Source organism: Phyllobates terribilis, unplaced genomic scaffold, assembly GCF_046119375.1.
Source record: "Phyllobates terribilis strain yellow unplaced genomic scaffold, ASM4611937v1 Scaffold_5__5_contigs__length_657084704, whole genome shotgun sequence".
Classification (NCBI taxonomy): Eukaryota; Metazoa; Chordata; class Amphibia; order Anura; family Dendrobatidae; genus Phyllobates; species Phyllobates terribilis.
Genome location: NW_027362765.1, coordinates 101,951,231 through 101,978,768, shown reverse-complemented (window position 1 = coordinate 101,978,768; position 27,538 = coordinate 101,951,231). Strand labels below are relative to the sequence as shown.

The 27,538-nt window shown below is 44.5% G+C and overlaps 1 protein-coding gene across 1 annotated transcript; it reads right to left on the bottom strand.

Moving 5' to 3' along the window:
- Positions 1 to 2,898: 2,898 nt before the first annotated feature.
- Positions 2,899 to 27,165, bottom strand: PTGIS (prostaglandin I2 synthase). The gene is given in 12 exon segments (XM_073682634.1): positions 2,899 to 3,219; positions 3,221 to 3,261; positions 3,263 to 3,392; positions 6,178 to 6,329; positions 6,578 to 6,759; positions 8,409 to 8,565; positions 16,218 to 16,399; positions 17,369 to 17,508; positions 17,598 to 17,732; positions 18,276 to 18,454; positions 23,724 to 23,847; positions 27,037 to 27,165. Coding segments are annotated over 12 exon segments (1,635 nt in total). The 5' UTR covers positions 27,108 to 27,165; the 3' UTR covers positions 2,899 to 3,077.
- Between the last annotated feature and the right edge of the window lie 373 nt (positions 27,166 to 27,538).

The following is a 27,538-nucleotide window of genomic DNA, read 5'->3' as shown; positions in this document are numbered from 1 at the left end:
CTGGAAGAGCAGCCGGCCCAGGAGGCAGAAGAGTCCACACCAGCAGTACAGGAGAATCAACCCTCTGCTAGTAGTGAGCCTGCCGTGCCCCTAGTGAGCCAAAGAGTGCGCAGACAGCTGCCCAGCTTGCCCATAACACCTCCTACACCCTGTAGTGCAGGACCAGTTAGTGAGCTCCGTAGGTCCACTAGAGTCACTAGAGGTCAGATGCCCGCTCGCTGGAAAATCTAAACTAATGCACTGTGAATTTATCTGTTTAACTGTTTATGGTTTATGTTTGTTGCCTGTTATTAATTATGTTTCTCAGTTACCCTGCAGATTTCTTTGGACTAACAGGTTATGGACACTGGATAACCGGAACAATTCTTGTAGATAGTTGCACATTGTGCCTCTTGTGAAGACGGCCGCGGAGAAGAAAACCTGTCTGGCGTGGCCTACTTGCGGCCCAAAGTAGCTAGCTTCAGCCTTGCAGCCACGCCCAGGGCCAACGCAAGGGGTTTGCTTTGGACAGGTCCCCTACTTCGCTTAAAACTTCACCTTGGGTGATATGGACACCCGGTTGCGGACACGCCGTGACCTTTAAAGAACTAAAGCTTCTTGTAAATATGTTATTGTATTGTTGTTTATACCCTGTATTTATGTTTCTTTAAAAAAAATGTGTTTAGTCCCGGAGTACTAAAATTTACTAGGGGGGAATGTGGCACCCCAGAGGTCTGGTTACCACAGTAATAGAGATATTATGTCTGAGAGCAAGTGGGAGGTTTCTCTGGTCAGGAGCCCTAAGCATGCAACACGGCCCACCCAGACCTGGGAGGGGAGGAATCTGCCCTTATAAACTGGGTCTGGGGCGGGATTAGGTTAGTTAGAGCTGGAGAGGAAAAGCAAGAACCAGGAGCTCTGTAGGAGCAGGAGCGAGTGCCAGAGGCTGGAAGCTAGAAAGTTCGCCTTGGCTGAAGACACTAATACCGGACACGGAGTCCGAGGCTGTGGGGACATCCAGGTCCAGCAGCAGAATCCAACCGGCAGGGGATTCCATGTCCTCTGGCCTTAGAAACCCGAAGGCATTGTCACAAGCAAGGGACCAGCACCGCCATCGTGAAGCGGAGGTTAACGGAAGGCCCCAAGTCACCGGCCATACGGGTGAGCACCACACGGTATACTCAGGGACGTGGGCTACTTCTACCCGCATAGAGCAAGGTAGCCAGGAAAGAGTGCAGATAGTCGGGGAGGCCTACAACTCCACCTGGCCAGGGGAGATCCTGCTTGCTCACAGACTGACCAGACCCCTACTGCTAACCAGTACTCCCGGGAGGGTCTGCTTTATACCATCAGTAAAGACCCTGAACTGCACCACACGTCTCTGTGTTTCATCGCCGCACCAGCACCATTACTTCTGGGACGCTCACACCATCACCCCCATCATCCACACTAGCTGCCCTGAGGCAATACTTCTCCCGTGGAGAGTTATCCCATACTCGGCTGCGCAAACAACATCAGCCTCAGCGGTCTGCAGCGCTGCGGCGGTCCCCACTGACTGCAATCCACGGGTGGCGTAGTCGGACAATTACAATACCAATAGACTGCCACTGGTTTGACCGCCCTGGGCACGGACCGGGTCACCGCCACACTGAGACTACAACCCCCAGCGATCCGGCTCCGGGTATCCCCTACACAGCACAGGCCCAGGGGGCGCGTCAGATACGTAACAGAGCCAGGAGACACATAGGCCCCGCAAGCTGAGGAGCGTGTACGCCAAGAAAAGGCCCTACCACAAGGTCAGCCAGCGCAGGACAGAGACAAAGTTAGGCCTAGCTCCAGGCAGATCAGAAACTTACTACGTAGAGACAAGAAACAGGAGGCCCTAAACCCGCTCATTGGGGAGGATCCTGACATGCACCCTTCACCCTACAGTGCTCCGGGATGTGCCTGAATTTCCATCAGTAAAAGGTACTGAAGTGACTATCGCGTCTGTCCCTGTTCTTGCTCTGACCCGGCTCGGTCTCGCCTGTCCTGCATTCCCCGTCTTACAGTGCCCTGAGGCCTAGCTCCACCTGTGGGGAGCTATACCATCGAGCTGCCTTATCATCGGCCTTAGTGGACTGCGCAGCGCTGGTGATCCTCACCAGAAGCCGCGGGTGGCGTCACAAACTCTTTTATAAACTTAACAAATTATCCACCCTTTTTAAAGGAGCAACCCCAGGGTACGGGCCCGGGAGCCGACCACCGCGACATCCCTAAAAGGCCAGGCTAAAGGCCCGGGTACCGAGTCATCCCCATTCCCCTGGGCGAGTCAAGTGCAAATTGCAGAAGTCTTGGAAAATAAGGAACAACATTGAGCCTTTGCATAAACTTGATGTATTTGTCAATTAAAGTTTAAAAACTTATGAAATGCTTATAATTGTACTTCAGTAATCAGGAAAACATCTAATTTAAAGATCTAAAAACAATGAAACAGGAATCTTTGTGAAAACCAAAATTTGTGATCAGCCTGAAAACTTTGCTATGACTGTACTTGTGCTAGACCCAGTCTGCCTCACTAGTATTAAACCTTGGATATCCTGATCTCCCTGTCCACTCTACACCTCAAGTCCTCTGTTCATAAATGGGCTGATTTTTATAAGGTTCCCAATGTGATGATATGTGAAGGATTTGTTGGAGCTCTTATTTTTGTGTGTGTAAAGGTTAAAACCAAAATAACCTGCTCAGAAAATAATGCCCCTCTTATGCCATTTTTTTTAGCAATGATTAGAGTTTAGTTGGCTGTAGAAATCATAGGACCTATGACAATCTCTCCAAGTGACCCTTATAGACCCCCTGTCTCCTGGCTTACCATGACTTTCTGCTTGGGATAGAATCAAGTGATGTGATATATAAGAGTAGAGACTTATGGGAGACATATAGAGACAAAATGCAAATCCTTTATTATCTGCATGTATATGATATTTACAGTAAAACAATAGAGGATTGAATGTTCCAGTGAGCGGCTGCAGAAGAATCTTGTTGGTGAATTGCAGCATCCATCTGGACGTAGATGTGCGTTGTGTTTCCTGGGGGACTTCATCCTGTGCTGTTGGGATCTATCCCATAATATTAGGCAGTGATCTCCCCCTATTCCCTTCAACTTGTCCCTTCCAGTGGTTCAGTCTGACCATATTATTTGGTTCTGATGGATTTGGAGACGGTGTCAGGTCACTAAGGACCAGATTGATCCTAAGGGCTCATGTTCCCATTACTAAATAGATATCTGTTCATATCGCCTCCGGTATCGAAACACCACATCGCCTACTGGTTGGACAACCCCAAATCCATATCGGCTCCGGTCAAACTCTGGACATGTTTCCTGTGGGTTTTTCAGTTCAAACTCAAAATGGAGGAGCATTAGCCAGACAAACCTGAAAGAGAAAAGCAGTATTAGTGGGGGTTGATGCGGCTACTTGTCAAATAGTTTATAATGGGGACAAATACAGAATGCTTAAAATTCATAAGTGTTCCACATTATTAGTAGACATAAAAGGTGCCCCTAATGGATAGTGTGCTTAGCAATGGTGATGCGCTTGGTGACTGTGGCAGTCTTACTGAGGGTAGTGTACTCATACGCAGATGAAAGTGCACCGATGAACGACCATTCATTGGACAAAAGATTAACCATTCGTCAGTGGCCCCAAATACATTGCAGACTAAATCTGACAATATTGGACCTTTTCAGCCAATGATGGGGCCAGTGCTGATTTTTGGATGAACAAAAAAATTCCACCAGCCCAATTGGAATTATTACAATTATTCCTTTGATTGATGAAAGGTGTATCCTGTGTCCCGTGCAGACTTGGTACAGCCCCTTCACTAGGTTGTAAAAATTGCACTTACTCCAAAGATCAAAGGCATCGGGTATATTCCTTCCATAAAAATTATTTTTATTGACACTAGTGCTCTAGACGTGCCGCAGAGCCCAGCGTGACAGGCCTCAGCCGGAGGCTTGTGTCACCTAAGAGACAGATGTTGCCTGATAAGGTCCAAACCCGTCACAGAAAGGCCCCGAGCTCTGCGCATGTTGGCCAGAGCCAGGACCCGCGCTGTGCCCTGACTAAGTTCCAGTGATCGGACGTGACCTGTAAAGAACTGAGGTAAGGACCCCCCTTGCCTCAAGCCTGATAGCTCTTCTCTATTTGACTGTCGCTGGTAGTCTAAGAGAAGACTGCGACAGGAGAGACACGCCAGCAGTAGCGTAGGAACAGCGCGAGTGAACAAGGTCGTCACTTCCAACTTTCACCTACAGTACCAGGGACAGTTGGGATTAGGACTTCAGCTCAGGCGGGGGCTTGTTGGGGCATGGGAGGCAAAAACGGGATCTGGTTGACTATATCCAGAAGAGACTTGTGGCCTAGCGGGACAAACCGGTGACCCCCGCTAGGGCCATGTATGTATGTATGTATGTATGTATTTATATATCACATATAATAAATAAATAAATAAATAGAGAACTTACGTGGTGACTCCCACGACTGGGTGCATCACATTTTTGCAAAGAACTTTTCTGTTACTTACTGAAAAGACTTCTTACTGTTCTTCCAAGTTATTGTTGATTACCATTGTTACTAACCCCGTTAAAATAATTGTTATACATATAAGGTTGTTATATCAACCCCTGACTGTTCCCGCCTCATGGTCTCTGTGGCGTTGCATTCCGGCACCTGTGTTACAGGTACACGAAGCCATAAACTAGATTTACACACACATTTCTGACCAATCAGACTAATCTTGCAGATGAAATTGTTGGTCAGAGTTGGCCATTTATACCCATACATATTTTGGTAGGTTAAAACCAATCTCAAATTCCTCATCCTTTAGTTCACTTGCTAAAAATCACATAATATCAGATATCTATAAATGAAAATGCACCTTTGTATATTGTTGTTTTCTCTTTCATCAAGCTAGAATGCTACTTATAGATCTGGTTTGATGAGTTTTTCATGACTCACATGGTGCACATTCTCCCTCTTGCCAGGTATTGAGGTCCTCCCCAACCAGGCTAGACCACTGATTGTAGTTCTGGTGTGAAGAGCCGTCAATAGCTTCTGTGTTGGATATCCTGCTTCCTGTAACCTCCAGATGTTCTTCACCTCGGCTATGGTTTTTCACCAGGTTGCACTGATGCCTATAGACTCAATGTGTCGTAGGCGCCTTCTATGGCTTCAGATATTCTAGATCTTGTTTAAATAACTTTCTATGGCATCAGTGATGGATGTATTGCCTCCTGTAACCAGATATTTTTCACCTCTGCTCTGGTTCTACACCAAGCTGGATGGTGGTTCATTACTTGTTTAAGTTATCTTCTATTGACTTGGTGGTGGATGTACTGCCTCCTTTTAACCTCCAGATGTTCTTAACCTCAGCTCTCTTTCTACTCCAGGCCAGAGTGAAGCTTATAGACCTTGTGTATAGAGTCTTCTATATCCTTGGTGGTGGACATCCTGCGCCATGGGCAGAGCTTATTTTTCATCTTCTTTCTGATTACAGCCTGCACTAGTTTCTAAATCGGATGAGACTCACCCATTCAAGTGTATGGGTGCGCATAAAAAAAAATTGGATGCCGTACAGAGCCTCAATAAAGCATCCGATTCTTATGGATACATTGCAATTCTGTAGCATAGGAAACTGTAAATGGACCTGTAAATGATTAATAGCTGCTGCTGTAAAAAAACGTATTGTACATGGATAACAAGTGAGAAAGAAAAAAAAACAAAAAACCGCCCCACTTCTCTGGATGAAGCTTTGAAGGATTGTTTATGCGAACCTACCCTTAACAGTGTTTATTTGGGGCTCTTCTTTACATTTGTTAGTGTTCTGGATAATGACAATTCTTTCTTCTGTGATGCTTTCATATGGGTTGTCTATCAGCTAGGAAATCTCCTTAGAAATGGTGTAAATGTTTTTGTAAGGTATCTTGAGGTAGGTCTCCTCTGGAATTTATTGGTTTAAGGATTAAATAGTTAAAGTGGTAGGAAGGTGCACAACAGTAAAGAGTGGAGAGCGCCTAGTAGTAATGTGTGGCGTTAAAAGCTAATTGCCTGATAATTATTTTTTGTGTGTTTACAATACTGAGGTATGAGGCATCAGTGGATTGATTCATTGCTGCATGCTGCCAGAGGGTGCACTTAATATCACCACCCGTTCCCTTACAGTTTAATGCTGTTGATTGCATGGAACCTCCCAATGCATATGTTCCTGCCGGCGCCCCAGGGCATGCTGATGTGCTTGAGTCTCCTGCCAGCCTTGTAGAAGTCTGTCTTTTCAGAAGAGTTCACACTGAGGAACCTGTCATACTGGAACATCTGGAAAAAGAAAGCAGGAATTACCTAAGTGCTCCCCCAATCCTTTATACACTTCGGGGATGACTATAGATCTATCTACCCTCTGTAGGCTCAGGGAAGGACTCGTGCAACTAGTCCAAATTCCTGCCTAGGTGAGGGCCATCAAAAAGACTGGCTATAATGAGTCTATGGGGGCAGTTGAGCACCAGCTTGTGGCAGATGATACGATTTGCCCTGTGTGTCCAATGTGTAAGTTTTGCAGCAGTTACCTGCGGCTCATGGTGGATCTCCGGGTCCATCTGAGGACTGACATAGGGAAAGAGGCAAAGTCTGTCTCCCCTCCTCAGGGTGTATTCTCTGCCATCCACCAGCTTCAGAGATACCGCAGCCAGCACTTCCCGTGTGACGAAGGGCGCGGCGGTCAAGCGTAGGCTCTCCTCTAAGGCGCTGTCTGGAAAGAGCACAAATAAGCCTGTCTGTGATCACTGAGTATAATCAGCATATTACAAGTCACCTGTGTCATATGTAAAATACTCATGAAGAATAATATATGAAGGCCGTGGGCTGTAATTCCTCTGTATAGTGGTGTATGAGTCCACCTGTTACTGGCGACAGGATAATTGTACCTGTCATCAGCGGTGATCACATAATGTGTCAGTACAGGTGATCCCGTTTTCTTTGTGACTCATGGCCGTCATCATAGGTTGCTGTGTGTGATCGCTGCAGCCTCTGCGCCTCCCAGAGTTTTCCTGTTTCTGCACCAGAGGAGTGGACACAAATCTGCTAGAAAGCACCCCCTCTCACTGTTCCCCCTTCCTCTAATGCATGCAAGCTACCAGACATCTGTAGTCACAGTGGCATTGAGTGGGGTGTCAGCGTCCAACGCAAGGCAAGTATTTTGCGCCCCTTAACTTGTGAACTGTTAGAACTCCGAGTCTTTCTACCAGTCGAGTATTGCACATGTATAGTAATTTGAGGAAAATTCGGATGTAATTATAGTTTGCAGTTTTACCTATCAATCTTGTTCTGTTTTTTTTTTGTTTTGTTTTTTATAAATGGAGATCAGCAGTACAAATTGTAAAATTAAAAAAAAAAAAAAAAGTTATTGGTTACTATATTATCTTTGCTTTTTCTTTTATTACTGCAACAATTTTATTAGCTTATCTATAACTCTATCCCTAAATGTAAGCCTTACTCTAACTCTAGCCATAAACCTAATCCAATCCTTAGCACCAACCCTAAAGGGGTTGTTCGGTTTCAGGCTACAAGTCTACAGTCACTATGTGACTGCAGACTTGTGAATCCTCACATTGCGCGAGCTGATCACTGTGAGGATTCTCTGGTGCCGACGCTGGGAGCCATCAGCTAGACATGTCCGGCAAATCACATACTTGTGTTCACACGCCCTCTGATGGCACCAGAAAATCTTCAGAACGCACAGTGCTTGCAATGTGCGGATTCACAAGTCTGAAGTCACATAGGCCACAAGTCTACAGTCACTAAGGCCAGACAACCCCTTTAACACTAGCCCTAATTAGGATTCGAAAAAGTTTAAAAAACTGTAAATGCAACTTTTAGTAAGAATGAAGACAGTGTTGAATCATCTGCACAGCACATTATTCACCTGCACCACACATTATTCATACTGCCTTTATTCATTAACTGCTCCTCTTCAAACATCTCGTTTATGTAGACCACAACAGGTGAGATTAGTTTGTCAAAGGCTGCTGTGCTCTGCGCAGGCAGAAACTAATAAGACAAAACTCATTCATTATACTGAGCTTTGTCGTATCAGCAACTCAACTCGCCTGCTGCGTTCTGTATAATCAGTACCACTCCAAGAAATGGCACTTGCAGGCTCAAATAATTTGACATTAGAAGTGTGATGGAGGGTGGATGAGGACGAAATGTTTAATTTCATAGACTTTGGCGCTGGGTACACCGTCCTTGTATCCTCCCTCCGACATTATGCCTCTATGTAGACGTGACATCACCAGCCCCGCTTACCTCTCAATGTGGAAGCCAGCAACACCAGGTTACCCCTTAAAGGAAAATAGACTTTAATATATTGTGTACCTTACCCAGGTAGGGGCTACTCACTTAAGACAATGGCACTGTCTAGTGTCTCCTGGCTAATCATGTGTCTCATCTCATGGCCTGTCAGCAAATTCTCCAGTTCGGCTTGGACAGCAGCCATGGCCTCAGGGTTCTTCAGAAGAAACAGGAGAAGCCAAAAAGCGGCAGGGCCGGAGTTCCCCTAAAAGGAAATGATGGTAGTGAGAGTCACCGCAGCACCTGATATGCAGGCATTGCACCAGGGTATTATACAAACTGGACATTATACCGGACAAATATAAACAGTCATACTGAGTAAATATATACTTGATGATACAAGGGGTAACTATACACATCGGAAATTACTGGATAAATATACAGTACAGACCATTAGTTTGGACACACCTTCTCATTTAAAGATTTTTCTGTATTTTCATGACTATGAAAATTGTACATTCACACTGAAGGCATCAAAACTAAGAATTAACACATGTGGAGTTATATACTTAACAAAAAAGTGTGAAACAACTGAAAATATGTCTTATATTCTTGGTTCTTCAAAGTAGCCACCTTTTGCTTTGATGACTGCTTTGCACACTCTTGGCATTCTCTTGATGAGCTTCAAGAGGTAGTCACCGGAAATGGTTTTCACTTCACAGGTGTGCCCTGTCAGGTTTAATAAGTGGGATTTCTTGCCTTATAAATGGGGTTGGGACCGTCAGTTGTGTTGTGCAGAAGTCAGGTGGATACACAGCTGATAGTCCTACTGAATAGACTGTTAGAATTTGTATTATGGCAAGAAAAAAGCAGCTAAGTAAAGAAAAACGAGTGGCCATCATTACTTTAAGAAATGAAGGTCAGTCAGTGCGAAAAATTGGGCAATCTTTGAAACTGTCCCCAAGTGCAGTTGCAAAAACCATCAAGCGCTACAAAGAAACTGGCTGACATGAGGACCGCCCCAGGAAAGGAAGACCAAGAGTCACCTCTGCTTCTGAGGATAAGTTTATCCGAGTCACCAGCCTCAGAAATCGCAGGTTAACAGCAGCTCAGATTAGAGACCAGGTCAATGCCACACAGAGTTCTAGCAGCAGACACATCTCTACAACAACTGTTAAGAGGAGACTTTGTGCAGCAGGCCTTCATGGTAAAATAGCTGCTAGGAAACCACTGCTAAGGACAGGCAACATGCAGAAGAGACTTGTTTGGGCTAAAGAACACAAGGAATGGACATTAGACCAGTGGAAATCTGTGCTTTGGTCTGATGAGTCCAAATTTGAGATCTTTGGTTCCAACCACTGTCTTTGTGCGACGCCGAAAAGGTGAACGGATGGACTCTACATGCCTGGTTCCCACCGTGAAGCATGGAGGAGGAGGTGTGATGGTGTGGGGATGCTTTGCTGGTGACACTGCTGGGGATTTATTCAAAATTGAAGGCATACTGAACCAGCATGGCTACCACAGCATCTTGCAGCAGCATGCTATTCCATCCGGTTTGCGTTTAGTTGCACCATCATTTATTTTTCAACAGGACAATGACCCCAAACACACCTCCAGGCTGTGTAAGGGCTATTTAACCAAGAAGGAGAGTGATGGGGTGCTACGCCAGATGACCTGGCCTCCACAGTCACCAGACATGAACCCAATCGAGATGGTTTGGAGTGAGCTGGACCGCAGAGTGAAGGCAAAAGTGCCAACAAGTGCTAAGCATCTCTGGGAACTCCTTCAAGATTGTTGGAAGACCATTTCCGGTGACTACCTCTTGAAGCTCATCAAGAGAATGCCAAGAGTGTGCAAAGCAGTCATCAAAGCAAAAGGTGGCTACTTTGAAGAACCTACAATATAAGACATATTTTCAGTTGTTTCACACTTTTTGTTAAGTATATAATTCCACATGTGTTAATTCATAGTTTTGATGCCTTAAGTGTGAATGTACAATTTTCATAGTCATGAACATACAGAAAAATCTTTAAATGAGAAGGTGTGTCCAAACTTTTGGTCTGTACTGTACACTGGACGCTATACCAGTTGGATTCACACACACTTTGTCCCCGATTCATTACTGCATTTGAGCCTTTTTTTCTCCCTTCTAGTTTTTGGTGTTTTTCATTTACACCGTATTCTTCTTTGGGGATTTTAATGGATGAATGTTCTAATACATACAAACATTTTGGAAGGATAATCATTTTGATTAGGTTGATTCTTCCCACCACAGACAATGGGAGTTGGGACCAACTTTCAAATTTTTTCCTCATCATATCCTTTATGGGGTACACATTGTCCTTGAGGTTCATAATTGGGTTTTGATTAATTATAATGCCTAGATATTTGTCACTCTTTGATTCATTGCTGCCACTTGGTAAATTCTAAAACGTTCATTTTTTTTTCTCATTAAAGTACACTCTGCACCCCATCTTGACTGAAAAAAAACAGAAATGGAGAAATTTTTGCAAATTTATTAAAAAAGAAAAACTGAAATATCACATGGTCATAAGTATTCAGAACCTTTGCTCAGACACTCATATTTAAGTCACATGCTGTCCATTTCCTTGTGATCCTCCTTGAGATGCTTCTACTTCATTGGAGTCCAGCTGTGTTTAATTAAACTGGTAGGACTTGATTTGGAAAGGCACACACCTGTCTATATAAGACCTCACAGCTCACAGTGCATATCAGACCAAATGAGAATCATGAGCTGAAAGGAACTGCCCAAGAAGCTCAGAGACAGAATTGTGGCAAGGCACAGATCTGGCCAAGGTTACAAAAGAATTTCTGCATTACTCAAGGTTCCTAAGAGCACAGTGGCCTCCATAATCTTTAAATGGAAGAAGTTTGGGACCACCAGAAGTCTTCCTAGACTTGGCCGTCCAGCCAAACTGAGCAATCGTGGGAGAAGAGCCTTGGTGAGAGAGGTAAAGAAGAACCCCAAGATCACTGTGGCTGAGCTCCAGAGATGCAGTAGGGAGATGGGAGAAAGTTCCATAAAGTCAACTATCACTGCAGCCCTCCACCAGTCGGGCCTTTATGGCAGAGTGGCCCGACGGAAGCCTCTCCTCAGTGCAAGACATATGAAAGCCTGCATAGAGTTTGCTCAAAAACACATGAAGGACTCCCAGACTATGAGAAATAAGATTCTCTGGTCTGATGAGATGAAGATAGAACTTTTTGGTGATAATTCTAAGCGGTAGGTGTGGAGAAAACCAGGCACTGCTCATCACATGCCCAATACAATCCCAACAGTGAAACATGGTGGTGGCAGCATCATTTTCAGCTGCAGGGACAGGGCGACTGGTTGCAATTGAAGGAAACATGAATGCGGCCTAGTACAGAGATATCCTGGATGAAAACCTCTTCCAGAGTGCTCTGGACCTCAGACTTGGCTGAAGGTTCACCTTCCAACAAGACAATGACCCTAAGCACACAGCTAAAATAACAAAGGAGTGGCTTCAGAACAACTCTGTGACCATTCTTGACGGGCCCAGCCAGAGCCCTGACCTAAACCCAATTGAGCATCTCTGGAGAGACCTGAAAATGGCTGTACACCAACGTTCACCATCCAACCTGATGGAACTGGAGAGGATCTGCAAGGAAGAATGGCAGAGGATCCCCAAATCCAGGTGTGAAAAACTTGTTGCATCATTCCCAAGAAGACTCATGGCTGTACTAGCTCAAAAGGGTGCTTCTAGTCAATACTGAGCAAAGGGTCTGAATACTTATGACCATGTGATATTTCAGTTTTTCTTTTTTAATAAATTTGCAAAAATTTCTACATTTCAGTTTTTATTTTTCAGTCAAGATGGGGTGTAGAGTGTACTTTAGTGAGAAAAAAAAAAATGAACTTTAGAATTTACCAAATGGCTGCAATGAAACAAAGAGTGAACACTATAAAGGGGTCTGAATACTTTCGGTACTCACTGTATTTTTGTCCGATTTATCAATTGTAACTTTTTTTTAACCCCTTTACACCCGAGGGTGGTTTGCACGTTAATGACCAGGCCAATTTTTACAATTCTGACTACTGTCACTTTATGAGGTAATAACTCTGGAACGCTTCAACGGATCCTCCTAATTCAGAGACAGTTTTTCCGTGACATATTGTACTTCATGATAGTAGTAAAATTTATTCAATATGACTTGCGTTTATTTGTGAAAAAAAAAAAAAAAAAAAAAAAAAAAAAAAAAAATGGAAATTTGGTGAAAATTTCGCAATTTTCAAAATTTGAATTTTCATACTCTTATGTCACACAAAATAGTTAATAAATAACATTTCCCACATGTCTACTTTACATCAGCACAATTTTGGAGCCAAAGTTTTTTTTTGTTAGGAAGTTATAGGGTTAAAAGTTGACCAGTGATTTCTAATTTTTCCAACAAAATTTACAAAACCATTTTTTTTAAGTGACTTTGAGGGGCCTTTATGACACAAAATACCCCAAAGTGACACCATTCTAAAAACTACACCCCTTAAAGTGCTCAAAACCACATTCAGGAAGTTTATTAACCCTTTTACTTTTTTCACAAAAATGTTACTTTAGACCCCATTTTTTTTATTTTCACAAGGGTATCAGGAAAAAATGGACCCCAAAATTTGTTGTGCAATTCCTCTTGAGCACGCCGATACCCCATATGTGGGGTATATGGTTTTGCTTAGTTTTTTATATTTTTTTTTACCGTGTTCACTAAAGGGGTTAACTAGTGGGACAGTTTTATAGGGCAGGTCGTTCTAGACGCGGCGATACCAAATATGTGTACTTTTATTGTTTTTTTTTTCATAAGAATATTTATGGGTACAGCATATGTTTATTTTTTTTGATTATTTTTTTCATTTTTTTTTTTTTCACTCTGACACTTTTCTTTCTTTTACACATTGTCCCACTATGGGACTTTCACTTTTTGTGGCCTGATCAGCTATATAGCATAGAGAGCAGCAGCTCCCTGTGCGATGCAGCCTGTCAGCGCTGAATGCAGAAGTTACTTTGGTCGCGCACTGCGCATGACCAAAGTGACTTCCTGCCTCTTGGTGACCCGGATGTTGTCATGACGACATCGGTTCACCATGCCAACATCTGGGACCCGACACAGACAGTGCGGGACGCCACAGAGGAGGTAAGTATCGGCGCTTACCTCCCTCCATGCTCCGATCGACTTTGATCGCAGCATTTCGGGGGTTAATGTGTAATAGTGGGGGAAGGATGTAGCCTTCCCTAGGCACTGAAGTAGTTAAGGAAAATGTTCCCTTAATTAATCCTCTCTGAAATGTGGTAGGCCAAGCTAAGGGGTTAGCTTCAGTGGTCCAGTCAGTAGAGTAGAGGGGGAGCTTGGTGCCCGGATCAAGCCTTGAGTGGTATAGAGCTTGTTCCTGGCATAATTCATTGGGGGCTGCAGTACCTGTAAACAGCCACAAGATGCCACTGTCCTGGGTGCAGATGTCAGGTTGAGTCTGCTAGCAGTGTTACAGACAGGGATGAGTTAATGCTGTGTGATGACAGCTCACTGAGGGTGGGCACATTAGGAAAATCTCTTGTTTAGTTTCCAGAATCAGGAAGTGATTCTTCAGTAAGAGATTGGACAGTAAATCGTTCAGGCTGCCTGACTATAGTGGCTGCTAGGGTAGACGGGAGCTCCATACCCTCAGACAGTGGGATCACTAGTGTTACATTCTCCTTATGCAAGAGCAAGAGTCCTGTTAGCCGGCCGGAGAAGCTCATCAGAGGTAGTGAGAACCTGGGGCACTTCTAGTCTGCAGGAAGCAGAGGAAGACAAACAGGACTCCAGGCTAAGACGTGGGGGAGAGATCGGATCCAGGTCACAGAAGAGTCTCTTGGGTCAGAGATTAGAGTCACAGAGATGCTTCATTTAAAGAGGGAACCAGGGCTGAAGATGTTGCCAGCGCCTGTGAGAGAGATGATAGCCTGTCGGGCCTTATCCATTATATCTGCCTGTAAATACTGTATATATTCCTCTTCCTCAAGTAAAGTTCAAGTTCTGGTTAAGAACCTCGTGTCCTCTGAATTTATTGCTGCCCTGGTCCCAGAAGAGAAATGCCTGGAGACAGCCGCGATCGGATGGCTTGAAGTAAGTGAAGAGCACCACATACACAGCCACACTGCAGAGGGAGGACACGTATTGTCTGTAGGGTGCCATAGCGAGTGGGGACTACAGCTCGCCCACGACTGCTGGGGCACCTTACAAATGTGCCAGGAGTGGTGATTGACCGCTCCTGGCATATAGCACCGGGTGTCAGCTGTGGCAATCTGACACCTGGTGGCAATTGCGCCTGCACAGCCTGTGTGCGGGCGAAATTGCCAGTGCGTACTAATATGTATCTGGCCCATAAGGCCCAGGGTGCAGATACGTATTAGTACACCTTGGGCCAGAAAGGGGTTAAAAAAAAAATGTTAAAGACAAAAATAAAGACTTTTTTATCTTGAGCAAAATTCACAAACAATGTGGGCCATTTTGAAGAATTTGTTGCACAAAACATCAAAGGATACCACATGACTAAGAAAAAAGAAGTGACTAAAATAAACCCATGCAAATGAGAAATCGTGCCCTCAATATTATGGCGGGTAGATATATTCACTGGATGTCATACCGGGTAAATATAACCCTGGTTATTATACGCTGGAGTTTATAACAGGTAAAAATATACAATGGACGTTATACTGGGTTAATATTCATTATCTGCAGTAAATCTACAATGGATTTTTTTTTTTACTAGTTAAAAGGATTCTGTCATCAAGTTTTTGCTACCCCATCAGAAAGCACCATGATGTGGAGAAAGAGAATCTGATTCCAGCGATGTGTCACTTACTGTGCTGCTTGCTGGCCTGCCCCTGAAGACAGACGCACTATGTGAATACCGTCATGCGGTTTTATATGTGAAGAAACGTGTGTCTAATGTAATGTGATATAATGTATTATGGAGGTGTACAGTATGTAAAGTGTTAGAGCATATTGATAAGCTTAGGATAGTATAGGATTATAGAACAGGTTCGCATGTAGATAGGAAATGGTTAAGGCTGGGATTAGCCCAGTGGGGGGGGGGGGGGGGCCACTAGTGCTGATAAGAAGGGGGCACTTCCTGGTTAGCGGGAGTTCAGTGTCAGCCAGTGAGGTGTGGAGGAAAGTTCAGGTTAAGGTGGCAGGGTTGCTAGGGACAGAATGGGCCAAACTTCAGGTCAGTGGGCAGCCAAATGGAGATCTCTGATGGACATTCCAACAACGTCTGGAGCCTAGGGCTCAGGCCAGGTACATGGAGTGGACCTAGTCTTCTGACATCATGAGGTCGGTGGACATGGAGTTACATGGGGAGGAGGAGGCCGATCCCGGGTGCACTGCTGGAGTGGACAACAAATCCCTGGGGCTGATGGAGTCAGTGGGCTTGGGGAAGGGGGGGCGCGGGTAGTCCAGAATGAACATGTGGCAGAACAGAAGAGGAGTTGTGCCAAGTAGGAAGAGAGTCTGCATTGCTGTGCCCTACCCCACCTGTATCCACCTGATGAACTTGGGACTGTTTAGTAAAAGTTTGACTGTTGCAAACAACTTGGTGTTCCATGCATTGTGCGCGGTGGCTCCAGAGGATGGCAGCCTGGAGGCAGCGGAGATCTGTGGCCTACAAATGAGTGTGATGCACGCCATACCCTACAGCACACTGGGACTGGGACATCCCTTATCTGTAAAGTTCCAGAGCGCAGCCGGACAGCAGCACGGTCGCGACTACCACACTTTACGGGTGCTTTATGCAATTCACTGACAAGGAGTTTCTCCAGTTATTCCTGATGTTTATTATCGCCATGTTATTCTTATTTAATTCATGAGCCCCTCCTTCCCATGGTCAGGTGCGACTCCTCTTACCTGTGTGGCCCACAGCTGGAGCAGCAGGGCCCTGCGCTGCATTGTTGTAGTTACTCCTAGCTCCTGCAGGTGGTGCTGATAGCTCTCAAGCCATTTACTTCTACCGGGTTTTCTGCAGAGTTTTTCTGGATCCAGCAGTGACCAGAGCATCTCCTTCACAGAACTGAGCTCCTTCTTCTCCACTGCACAAGAGAAGAGCTCATTAACCTGTGTGTGTGTGTGTGTGTGTGTGTGTGTGTGTGTGTGTGTGTGTGTGTGTGTGTAATAGGGGCTCCTGGACTGACTAGGTAGGACAGATTTTTTTTCAGTATATTAAATGTTCAAATGAATGGTGTCATTCAAAACTTTAAACATGCCCAACAAAAAATAATTCCTGATACAGCTGTACTAAAAAAGGCAAAAAAAATTAAAGCTGAAAAACTAATATGCAAATTGCCTCTTCAGAGAAAAAGAGGACTTGTACTCTATAGCGCCACCTATTGGAAGCAGCAATCCTACAAGTCACAATCAACCCTTTAACGAGTCGTGCAATATGACTTAGGATAAAAGCCAAATCAGAATCTCAATTTGCAGACACGGTGTTTCAGGCTGTTGGCCCTCGTCAGTGCAAAGTATGATAACTGATTTGGCTAGGTGAGAGGCTCTGGACTGAGGTCTAAGGGGTAACATTTCTCCTTATGGAGAGTGACACACCAGCTCTGGCACGTCAATGTAAGGAGGCTTATTCGCCATGCAATGCTCCTCTGGGAAATTTAATATGCAAATTGCCTCTTCAGAGAAAAAGAGGACTTGTACTCTATAGCGCCACCTATGGAAGCAGCAATCCTACAAGTCACAATCAACCCTTTAACGAGTCGTGCAATATGACTTAAGATAAAAGCCAAATCAGAATCTGAAAAACTAAAACCGTCTCTTACAGGAAGGGAATAAAACAGAGCAGCATGGTCACATGACTACTTAATGTATATGTGACAGCACTGCTCTTGTAGAAAGCATTACAGCACAGCACTGGTCTATAGTGTATAAATTGTGACAGCACTGCCCTCTAGTGGAGCTCATGACTGCAGCTTTCTGTACACATCCAGTATTACCAGCATTTTATTTCCAGGGGAAGACTGACCGAGGTTCTGCTCTTTTGTCTCCTGACTTACCGGCAGATAATTGGCCACGAGCGCTCTTCATCAGTAGCCGATCAACTTTCCTAAATTTGTTGTAAACATCCAGCGAATGTCTGAGGTCATCTTCCCGACCCTGGGTGGACTCTGAGCCAAAGAGGGTTAAATACCCAGATCTGAGAGACAAGGACACCACTATGTTATCTGCAGCGTCCCCCATTTGTGCCAGATCAGGAAAAAAAACAATCAAAACTGTTGAATGTACCGTAGCATCACACTGTAGCTGAAGTGTAACAACCCGTCGTCCCGCCAAGTTGTCCCCGATGCGCTGCTTAGAACTGAGGTAAGATGGCGGAACATGGCGCTGGTCAGCTGCCGCAGACTCTGGTGTTGTAGATGCCTAGAAAAAATAAGAAAAGAGCAAAAAGCTAAAGGCTGGAAGACACACAATGGGTAGTCGCCGTTGTCATACTTAAGGGGTGGGTGCCATTGTCACACACAAGGAGCAGTCGCCATTGTCACGCACAAGGAGCAGTCGCCATTGTCATCCGCAAGTGTAGGTAAAGGTAATACACAAGTGGGCTGGTCGCCATTGTGATTACACACAAGGGACATTCACAGTTATTATTTTCAAGTGCCCAGGGAGGATAGGGATCTGTACGGCGAACACCATCTATATCCTACACTTCACTATGACAGCAGGTAACAGCCAGTTCACCTGCAGCAAACTGGGAAATTGAATAGCCAATGAAAGGAGTTATTTACTATCATGTGACCCAAGCCTCACCATCTTATCGTAGTATTGCGGTGCATCGTGGGCAGTCTCATACCACCACTATTACATGTCCTACACCTTAATCTTATAAACCATAGCGCGTACACTCCCCCCATGAATGATTCATACAGATATTACCCTCTCCTTTACTCTTCACATTATCCTTACGTTTTTAACATTTTCCTCTCCATTGAAGGATTGTAATCAGGAAGCCGGACATCAAACATCCTTTCCATTAATATCTTTGCATATTTCCCAAAATCCAGCTTGTCAGGGGACTCCATGAGGACACCATCGTAGGAGTGGGGGTCCAGCAGCACTGTCACAAATTTCCCGGCAACCTGGACCTAACGGAAACAACAAGCCATAGTGTGTGAGGGGGTATGATTGTGAGGGTCTGCAGTTTGGGGGGGTATGATGGTGTAGGAGGTCCACTACGATTTTGAGGGTCTTCAGTATCAGAGGTATGATGGGAGGGGCCACTATATGAGGATTGTGATGGGGAGGGTACACGATTGTGAGGGTATGATGGTGAGAGTCTGCTGTGTTAGGGATATAAGGGGACCTGGAATACACATTCCAGAACATGTCATCTTTTACTCTATATACCTTTTTTTATACACCGACCCTTGTTATGGTTCAATAGGAAGCTCTTATTGTTAGGATTGCCACCTCATGTGCCCCTGGGTTTATACATATCAATTATTATTATTATATTACTTCTTAGGGTCATTTGAGTGTTATTCATAGCACTATTACTGCATGTTCAGGGTTTTATAATCTCTTGTATCTATATATTTTGCGCCTTTTGCTGGTATGTGATGCTCTCTATTTGGCTTAACTGTATCGCCTACTTTAATGTATTTTCAATAAAGATTACATTTTTTTTTAATCAAGAATTCTCCTTTATTTGGTTGTATCTGCACCTTTTATTGTATTATCCCCCTGTGTGAGGGATATGATGGTGAGGGTCCAATGATGATGATGATGATGATGATGATGATGATGATGATGGTACACAGTGGAAAAAAAAAAATCTAAGAGTTGAATGAAAGAGAAAATAGTGGCACTCACCGGACCTTTTAAAATCCAAAGTCCTCCAGACATGCGCTCTCTCTCCCTGCAGCCAATTTTAATGTGTCTTTAAAATCCAAAAGTCTTTATTTAACGACGCATTAAAATCGTCTGCAGGGAGAGCGAGCGCATGTCTGGAGGACTTTGGATTTTAAAAGGTTCGGTGAGTGCCACTATTTTCTCTGTTTCATTCAATTCATGTATCATGGGTTATTATATATCAGGGTAAGGTTATAGGGTTTCTATATACCATTATATACAAAATAGCATTATTAGGGTAATGGATTATGTATAGAAGTCATGAAGTGCACGGTCACCTTCTCCTCTGCGTCCTCTGTAATCACTATCGTCCATAATATCCGTCACCCCGCACTTGGAGGATTTCTATGTTTTCATTGTTACTAATCTCAATTTAAGCTTGGCACATTCTTTACAAGTGACTTATTTCCTGTATTTTGGAATTTTTCTATCATGTAAGGCGGCTGCTTTAAAATGGGTTGTAACTTTGTGCCTTAGTTGTAAAGAGGGCGTGGTTTAAAGTGTGACAATGTGTACAAAATTGTGCCAAAATTTAGCAATTTTTGCACAGTTAACCTTGTGCACTGATCAATCTGTAATAGCCCAGTGCGCATCGGCTGCCATAGTTGATCTCTAAAAGGCCTAAAGTTAAAGATGACACATTTCCTTTGTATTTTAGGCAAAATATATTATATTTTCATCTTTTACATTTTAAAAAACCCCTTTTGAAAGTATCACGGCTTGTAAATGCTTTTTGGAGCCAGCCAAGAGTCTTTCAATTCTTGTTTGAGGAATTTTCATCTATTCTTCCTTGGAAAATTCCAGTTCTGTGAAATTCCTGGGTCATCTTGTGACGCGCCCCCTGGGCCAGTGTTGTTGGGGATACCGGGAGCCGGATCAGATGGGGGTTGTAGTCTCAGAGTGGCTGTGACCCGGTCCGTGCCCAGGGTGTCAAGGTCAGTGTGTGGCAGTCCTTACTGATGTTACTAAAGTTCTTTATGTCGACTACGCCACCCGTTGAATTGCGGTCACTACGGCCGCCGCTGCAGCAGGGTCCGCTGAGGCTGATGGTGTTTGTGCAGCTTAGGTGGTATAACCCCCAACGGGAAGGGTATAGCCTCAGGGGGGTCAGGTGCAGAGGATGGTGGTTGTGGAAGTGCAGGGAAGATGGTAATTAGAGTCAGAGTCGGGTTGTGCAGTTCAGGGTTCTTTACTTACTGCTGTTCTTGTACCGGTCACTCCAGCCTTGAGTGACCACCCAAGCCGTGCTGCGTCCACCAGGTCCTGGACTCGGCCAACCCCCAAGTAGTTCTGGAGCGTGGTTCTGAGCTCCCTTTCTGTCCTGTCCTCGTCTCTGGCCTTCCCCACCAGGGATCCACCTATGTCCGGCTCCCTCGGGCCTCTTGTTGGCGAACCCTTGCCTCTGGGTTCCCTGACCCTATGCGTGGTCTGCCTTCCGGGTGGATTTGGTGGGTGGCCGTGGCAGATGCTGCCCACGGCCTCCGGTCTCTGGCTGAGGTATGCTGTAGCCCCCACCAGTTTGGGATCCGGTACCCTGTTGCCAACTCTTCACCCTGTGGTTGTATTTGGGCTCTCAGAGTTCCTTCTTTCTCCCCCTCTGGGTCTTTCGTTCTCTCCTCTCTCACTCTGGGCCTGGGGCTGCTCTGCTCCTCTGCTTTCTTCCACTGCTCTGCAAAGACTTACTGACTGACTGACTTCTCACAGACTGACCCTGATCTCAGATGGTGCCCACCTTATATACTCCCTCTATGTGTGAGCTCAGGTGACCAGCACCCAATGAGCTCCTAGCACTACCCAGACTGCTCCCCCTATCTGCCCCTACACTACTGGGATGGTCCACCCCCCCTCCCACTCCAGCCAAGGACAGACTCGGTCGTACCTGCACATTTCTAAGTGGGAGTACCGTTGGTCTGCCCTCCGGAAATGGGATGTGTGTAGTGCATGCAGCCTTCTGAGCTCAGCTCCACACTCCATCCTTACCCGGGAGTGGAATATCACACCTCTGGGTTGAGGTGCAATACCCCTGTAGCAGCCGAATCCTCAGGGTGCTACACTTGCATACACTGATATATTGAGGTCTAGCCACAGATTTTCAATGATGTTCAAATCAGGGGACTGTGATGGCCATTGAAAAAACCTTCAGCTTGCGCCTTTTGACGTGTGTTTAGGATCATTATCCATTTGTAGAAGCCATCCTATTTTCAACTTCAGCTTTTTTACAGATGGTGTTATGTTTGCATCAATAATTTGTTGAAATTCCATTGAATCTACTCTTGCTTCTACCTGTGAAATGTTCCCCGTGCCATTGCCTGCAACACAACTCCACAGCATGATTGATCCACCCCCATGCTTAATGGTTGGCGAGATGTTCTTTTCTTGAAATTCTGTGCCCTTTTTTCTCTCCACACATATCTTTAATCATTGTGGCCAAAGAGTTCTATTTTAGCCTCATCGGTCCACAGGACTTGTTTCCAAAATGTATCAGGCTTGCTTAGATGTTCTTTTGCATACTTCTGACGCTGAATTTTATGGGGAGGACGCAGGTAGGTTTTCTTCTGATGACTCTTCCATGAAGGCCATATTTGCCTGCTAAATCTTTCTGAAGGTCTTTTGCAGTCAAGCAGGGGGGGTGGTTTGTAATTTGCTCCTCTAGCAATCCTATGAGCAGCGCTCACTGAAATTTTGCTTGATCTTGCAGACCCTGTCTTGACCTCTGCTGTTCCTGTTAACTGCCATTTCTTAATTACATTTTGAACTGAGGAAAGGGCAACTTGAAAACGCGTTGCTGTCTTCTTATAGTCTTCTCCTGCTTTGTGGGCCTCTGCCATTTTCAGAGTGCTAGGCAGCTGCTTAGAAGAACTTATGGCTGCTGTTTTTTAGCACAACGTTAGAGGAGGCTGGGTTTTTATAAAGCTGGGGAATTTGCAACACCTGGCCTTTCCTAACAATGATAGTAAGCTATAACCATAACAGGCTAATTGAGGTCTGAAACATCGGTCAAAGTTATCTGAGCTCACAAATCTCCAAGGGTGCCCAAACTTTTGCATCAGCCCATTTTCCTTTTTGTCATTTTGAACATGAAATAAAAATGACATTTTTTTTCCCTAAAATACAAAGGAAATGTGACATCTTTAACGTTAAGCCTTTTAGAGATCATTTGATCTTCAACTTGTTTAACTGTTCACAATAACAATTTTGACCAGGGATGCCCAAACTTTTACATGCCACTGTATATTAAAGTGAATGATATAATTCAAAACTACATCTCCTCCAGGAAAAAAAACAGCCTCATACAGCTATGTTGAAAAAAAAATGTTATAACTCTTGGAAGAAGGGGAGAAAAAAAACAGAAGAAAGAACACCTCCCCCCAAAAAAACAAAAACTCCCAGTTATTAATATAAATAGTGTTCTTTTCTCCATGTTCCTAGCAAGGAATAAGAATAACAATTCAGACAGAAATAAGTATTTTCCCTGCACATGGATTCATTATTGTTGAGGCTCCCACATCTCTCTTGCCTCTTACGCACGGGACAATGTTGTCGTTTCCAGGTCTCCTCTGACTTTTCAGTTCTTCTACTTCGAAGCTAAATTAACTGTTGAATTTATAAAAGGGGTTGTCCAGAATTAGAAACATGTGGCTGCTTTCCACCAAAAACAGGTCCATGCCTTTCCATTCACTTCAATGGAGCAGAGTTGCAATACCATACACTACCCGTATACAGATGTGGAACTGTTTTTAGAAGAAAGCAGCTATGTTTTTCCAATCCCAGACATCCCCTTTAAAAGGTTCATGGGGGTCAGCAGAACAAGAAACTTTTATCCCCATTACAAAATGGAGTGGCAGGTCACCACCACATTAATTCTCTATGGAGCTTCCTTTAAAAGCCGAGTGCGGCATTTGGCAGCCCCATAGGGAATGAATGAAGTGGTAATCGAGCATGTGCACTGCAGCTCCATTCTGATGGGGATAAACGTGCCTTGTTTTACCAGACATTGCAGGTCCAAGCATTCGGACTCACCAAGACCAATAAGTTATCACCTATCCAATGGATAGGTGATAAAAGGAGTTGTCCGGTGAAAACAAGTTAAGTATTGCAGGCGAGCCAGGTAGGCTTGGGTTAAATGCTAGTACTACAGGTCCTGATTAGGTACACCTGGATAGCTAGAACTAGAACCAAGCCATGTGTTCACTGCTCAGTGAGCTGGGTGAAGCTGACCGGAGTGGGTTGTGTTAGATCTGGAGAGAGCCAAGCCAGAATCTCTCTGATAAGAGACTGCACAGGCTATGTGCACCAAACTGCAAGTATCACTGTTTGCTATGGATGGCAGCTGTTTTGCGGGTCCGAACTGAGAATTGCTCAGTCGTGTCATAGTAGCCAGTATCTGTATTGTTTAGCTAGCGCCTGGACAAGGCTAGGGCTTTTATGGTTTTGTAGCTTCATGTTCCAAGCGACTGAGTGAACCCCTACCATATATTGTTGATATTTGTGATGGCTACTCACTGTGAATACGTCTCCATGTTTTGCCTTCATACGTTTTAAGAACGTGGCTGCATCTCTTCCAAATTCCAGTGCATGTCCTAACCATGGAATGAGTCCAAAGTCCAGGGGTGGCTCGTTACTACGTCTAGAAACAGAAGACATCAACTTTAGCAGATGTTACAAATAGCAATAATCATCTTGTGTCACTGAACTACTGCCACAGATCACTGACCATCATCCAAGTAGAAGCAACATTACAGGCTTACATGCTCTTCAGTCAGTTAGATGATGATATTATGGGCAGGATCCTCAAGGTACGTTTCATGTGTGATGATGATGATGGTGAAGACCAGGGGTCTTCCATGGGCATAATACTACTCAAATAACACAGGGTAAGGGTAAAACAGTGTGGCAATACTTTATTGAACCATCAAACAGACAACAAACATAGAACAGTCCCAGCAAATACCCAAGATTGTGTAATTTGGCACTGTCTCACCCTTCCGCTGGCCCGCCGGAAATAGAGCAACTGCGTCTTTGGGACTTCCAGGGCCAACTACTTCAACCAGTGGCACTCCGCTTTGGGTGGACACCCACAGAGAGGAGGTAGCGGCAAGCTTAGGAAGCTGACAGTCCATTGAGGTACAAGGCCAAGAGACCCAAAGGTCCCACCCTGGCTTCTCCAAACATATCCATGGGACCAGGTGAACGGAGGGTCACAATTCTGGTTTACCCAAACATCTCCATAGAGTCAGTGATGGTCAATGGAGCAGATCTGTATCCTTCCAGCTAGGGCAGTGTTCCCTTAGGCTGGCATCCTGTAGAATCCAAATCTGTGTTCCTCTGGATGGAGCCATGCTACCAAGCTGCTGTCCTGAAGAGTCTCTCTGATTCCCCTTGCAGCAAGATAGAAATCCCTTTTTATATTTACATCTGTGGCTCAGGTCATCTTTCACAGGTCGGAGGAGGGGGGAGGGATAAGTGCAGGGCTCATATCTCATTGTTTGAGCATTTAATCAATTTGCATCCCCCTGCTCTGTAAATCAACAAAATAACTGACCAAGTACAATATGCAATTAGCATATTAAACCTCATTGTTCCCCCAACCCTGAGTCACTGTCCTTGATAAAATAAGTTCAACTCAACTGTCAACATTCAGGTTTATACAAATACTAGTCTGTCCTTCTTGACCCAACAAGAAAAATACAAAATTCAAAAGTCAACACAAACACTAGTGTATTTCTCCTGGCCTAACAAATCTAGACGTCTGGCTAATTAAGATTAGAAGCTGTGTCTTCACAATGATGATATTGATACTACTGGCAATATCTGTATAATATTTTGATCAATAGTTCAGTGAGTGATGCTTGTTGCTTATTTTTGGGGTCACATTTAGTCACTTTCCTGCCACATTTCACACTGGAGCAGCAGCCTCTACATATTACACAGACAAATCTGCAGGGAGACAATGATGAATAAATCCCAATGATGAAACCTAGTTTATCCATAGGAAGGAAAGAGATACCATAGAGGCATGACTACACACAATCTAATCTACATATACTACACACATACCATACATAGACACAAGTATCAAGACACCTACAGGAGTTTCTATGATATCAGACTGTAAATCCATAGCCATTAATATGGAGTTGTTCCCCTTCGCAGCTATAATAGCTCCCATTTTTCTAAGAAGGCTTACTACAAGATTTTAGAGGATCTGTGGAAATTTTTGTCCATTTATCCAGAAGAACATTTGTGAGGTCAGACTATAATGTGGGAGGAGAGGGGGACTGGCCCTCAATCCATGTTTGCGTTCATCTCAAAGGTCTTGGTTTGGTTTGAGGTCCGCTCTCTGTGCAGCTGGTCATGTTTTTCAATTCCAAGCTCCCTCAACTATGCCTTTATGGGCCTTACTTTGTTCACCAGGGCACAGTTATGGAGAACATAAATGGGTCTTCTCCAAACTGTTCCCACAAAGTTTAAAAACAAGCCCATAACTTTATCCCTCCTCCAGAAAACTTTGCAGTTGCACAATGCAGTCAGGAGGGTAACGTTTTCCTGACAGTCACTAAACCCAGACTCATCCATCAGACATGAGAAAGAAGTGTGATCTATCACTTCACAGAACACGTTTTTCCCTGCTATAGAGTCCAGGGGTGGCTGTTTTAACCACTCCATCCGACAGCCAACATTGTGCTTGGTGATGTAAGGCTGCATGCAACTGCTCAGCCATGATTTCCCAGGGAGGGAGAGGGGGGGGGGGGGGGGGGGGGGAACAGGACACATTTTTATAGTGATGTTAAAACAAGAGGAGTTTGGGACTCTGCAGTTATGGGGTCAGCAGAGCATTAGTGACTTTTATGCCCTTTGCTCATAAGCACTCAGTTACCCGCTTTGTAACTTTACGGGGTCTCCACTTCGAGTTGCTGTGGTCGGCATGGAGAGATTCTTCTCCATGGTGTTGGAGACACTGGCCACATCATGTGTTCAGGCGGGACTTAATTTGGTCTTTTTAAACATAGCTGTCTCTCTGGTAATGGAGAGACAGTGACATAATGCAATGGGGCAGGGCATGAGCTCCGTTCCCATGTGTCTGCAGTTCATTCTTGCCATAAGCGTAGATGGCTCGCTGTATACATGACGTTATTAAATGGTACATATGGCCAATATGGTGCCAGTGGCATGTCCCTGTTAAGCCCGCAGGCCATAAGTCCAAACCCCTAAAGGGGAGCGCACCAAGCCACAGCAGAGGGGGAAGTGTGCCCAAATATTCACGCAGTGCACCTCACTGGGTGCAGGGGGGCTGCTATGTGCAACAGACCTTAACCTACCACAATATTTGTGTATTCTCTATAAAACTGATGACAGAAATGTCATGAACTAACTTGTTATGGTGATGACTCCAATTACAGTACCGCGCTGGTATCAGGGAGCTCTTTACCTCGAGTCACTGTCACAAATGTTAGAAAATGCAGACGGCATGGCGGGGGAAGGACAATGAAACGCCCAACAATTAAAAAGTGTGTCCCAATACATTTTTCCATGTAGTGTATGTATGTATGTATACTTGCATATATAAAATACAGAAACTGTACATATACATGTGTATTAAAACATGTATATCCATATAGTCAGAAACACATACATATATCTGTACACTCCTAAGCATGTATACATTTATCAACACCCGCATACATATATTTATACCCCCACATGTATACATTCATACACACACATGCAAATATATGTTTAGAATGTATCTAGTGATAATACATAGGATCTGATATTGCGGAGCTTATCACCCAGGGGCAGAACTTTATGGACTCACCTGCGTCTCCTGAGAAAAGCCGCCCAGATGAGGGCTGTGAGGGAGATGGCGAGGAGCAGCGGGGCTATCATTGTAATGGGATGATGAGGAGCTGCCGGGACTTATATCCTGCATGGGGAGGGAGGAGGTGATGAGCTGACATCACAAGCTGGTCACACAGCAGCAGCTGCTGCCTTTTTTTAGTACTCACCGACCCAAACTATGCTAATTTCTAATTTAGTGCTAGTTTTTTTTCTTGCTACTTTTTATACACAGAAAATTTATTTTTTTATTACTAATTAATTAAAGGTGTTTGGTTAAAACAAAATATCACCTATAAAGGATAGGTTATAATTTGCTAAATGGTGGGTGTCCAACCGTTGGGACCAGCACCGATCATTAGATCGGGGAACTTTTAGGGTATGTGCCCAAGGCTAGGAGCCTCTGCGGCCCCGATACTACTGAACAGCCGCGCGGCTTCCACCCTCATTTTATGCAAATGAGAGGCGCAATTTTTTTTTTT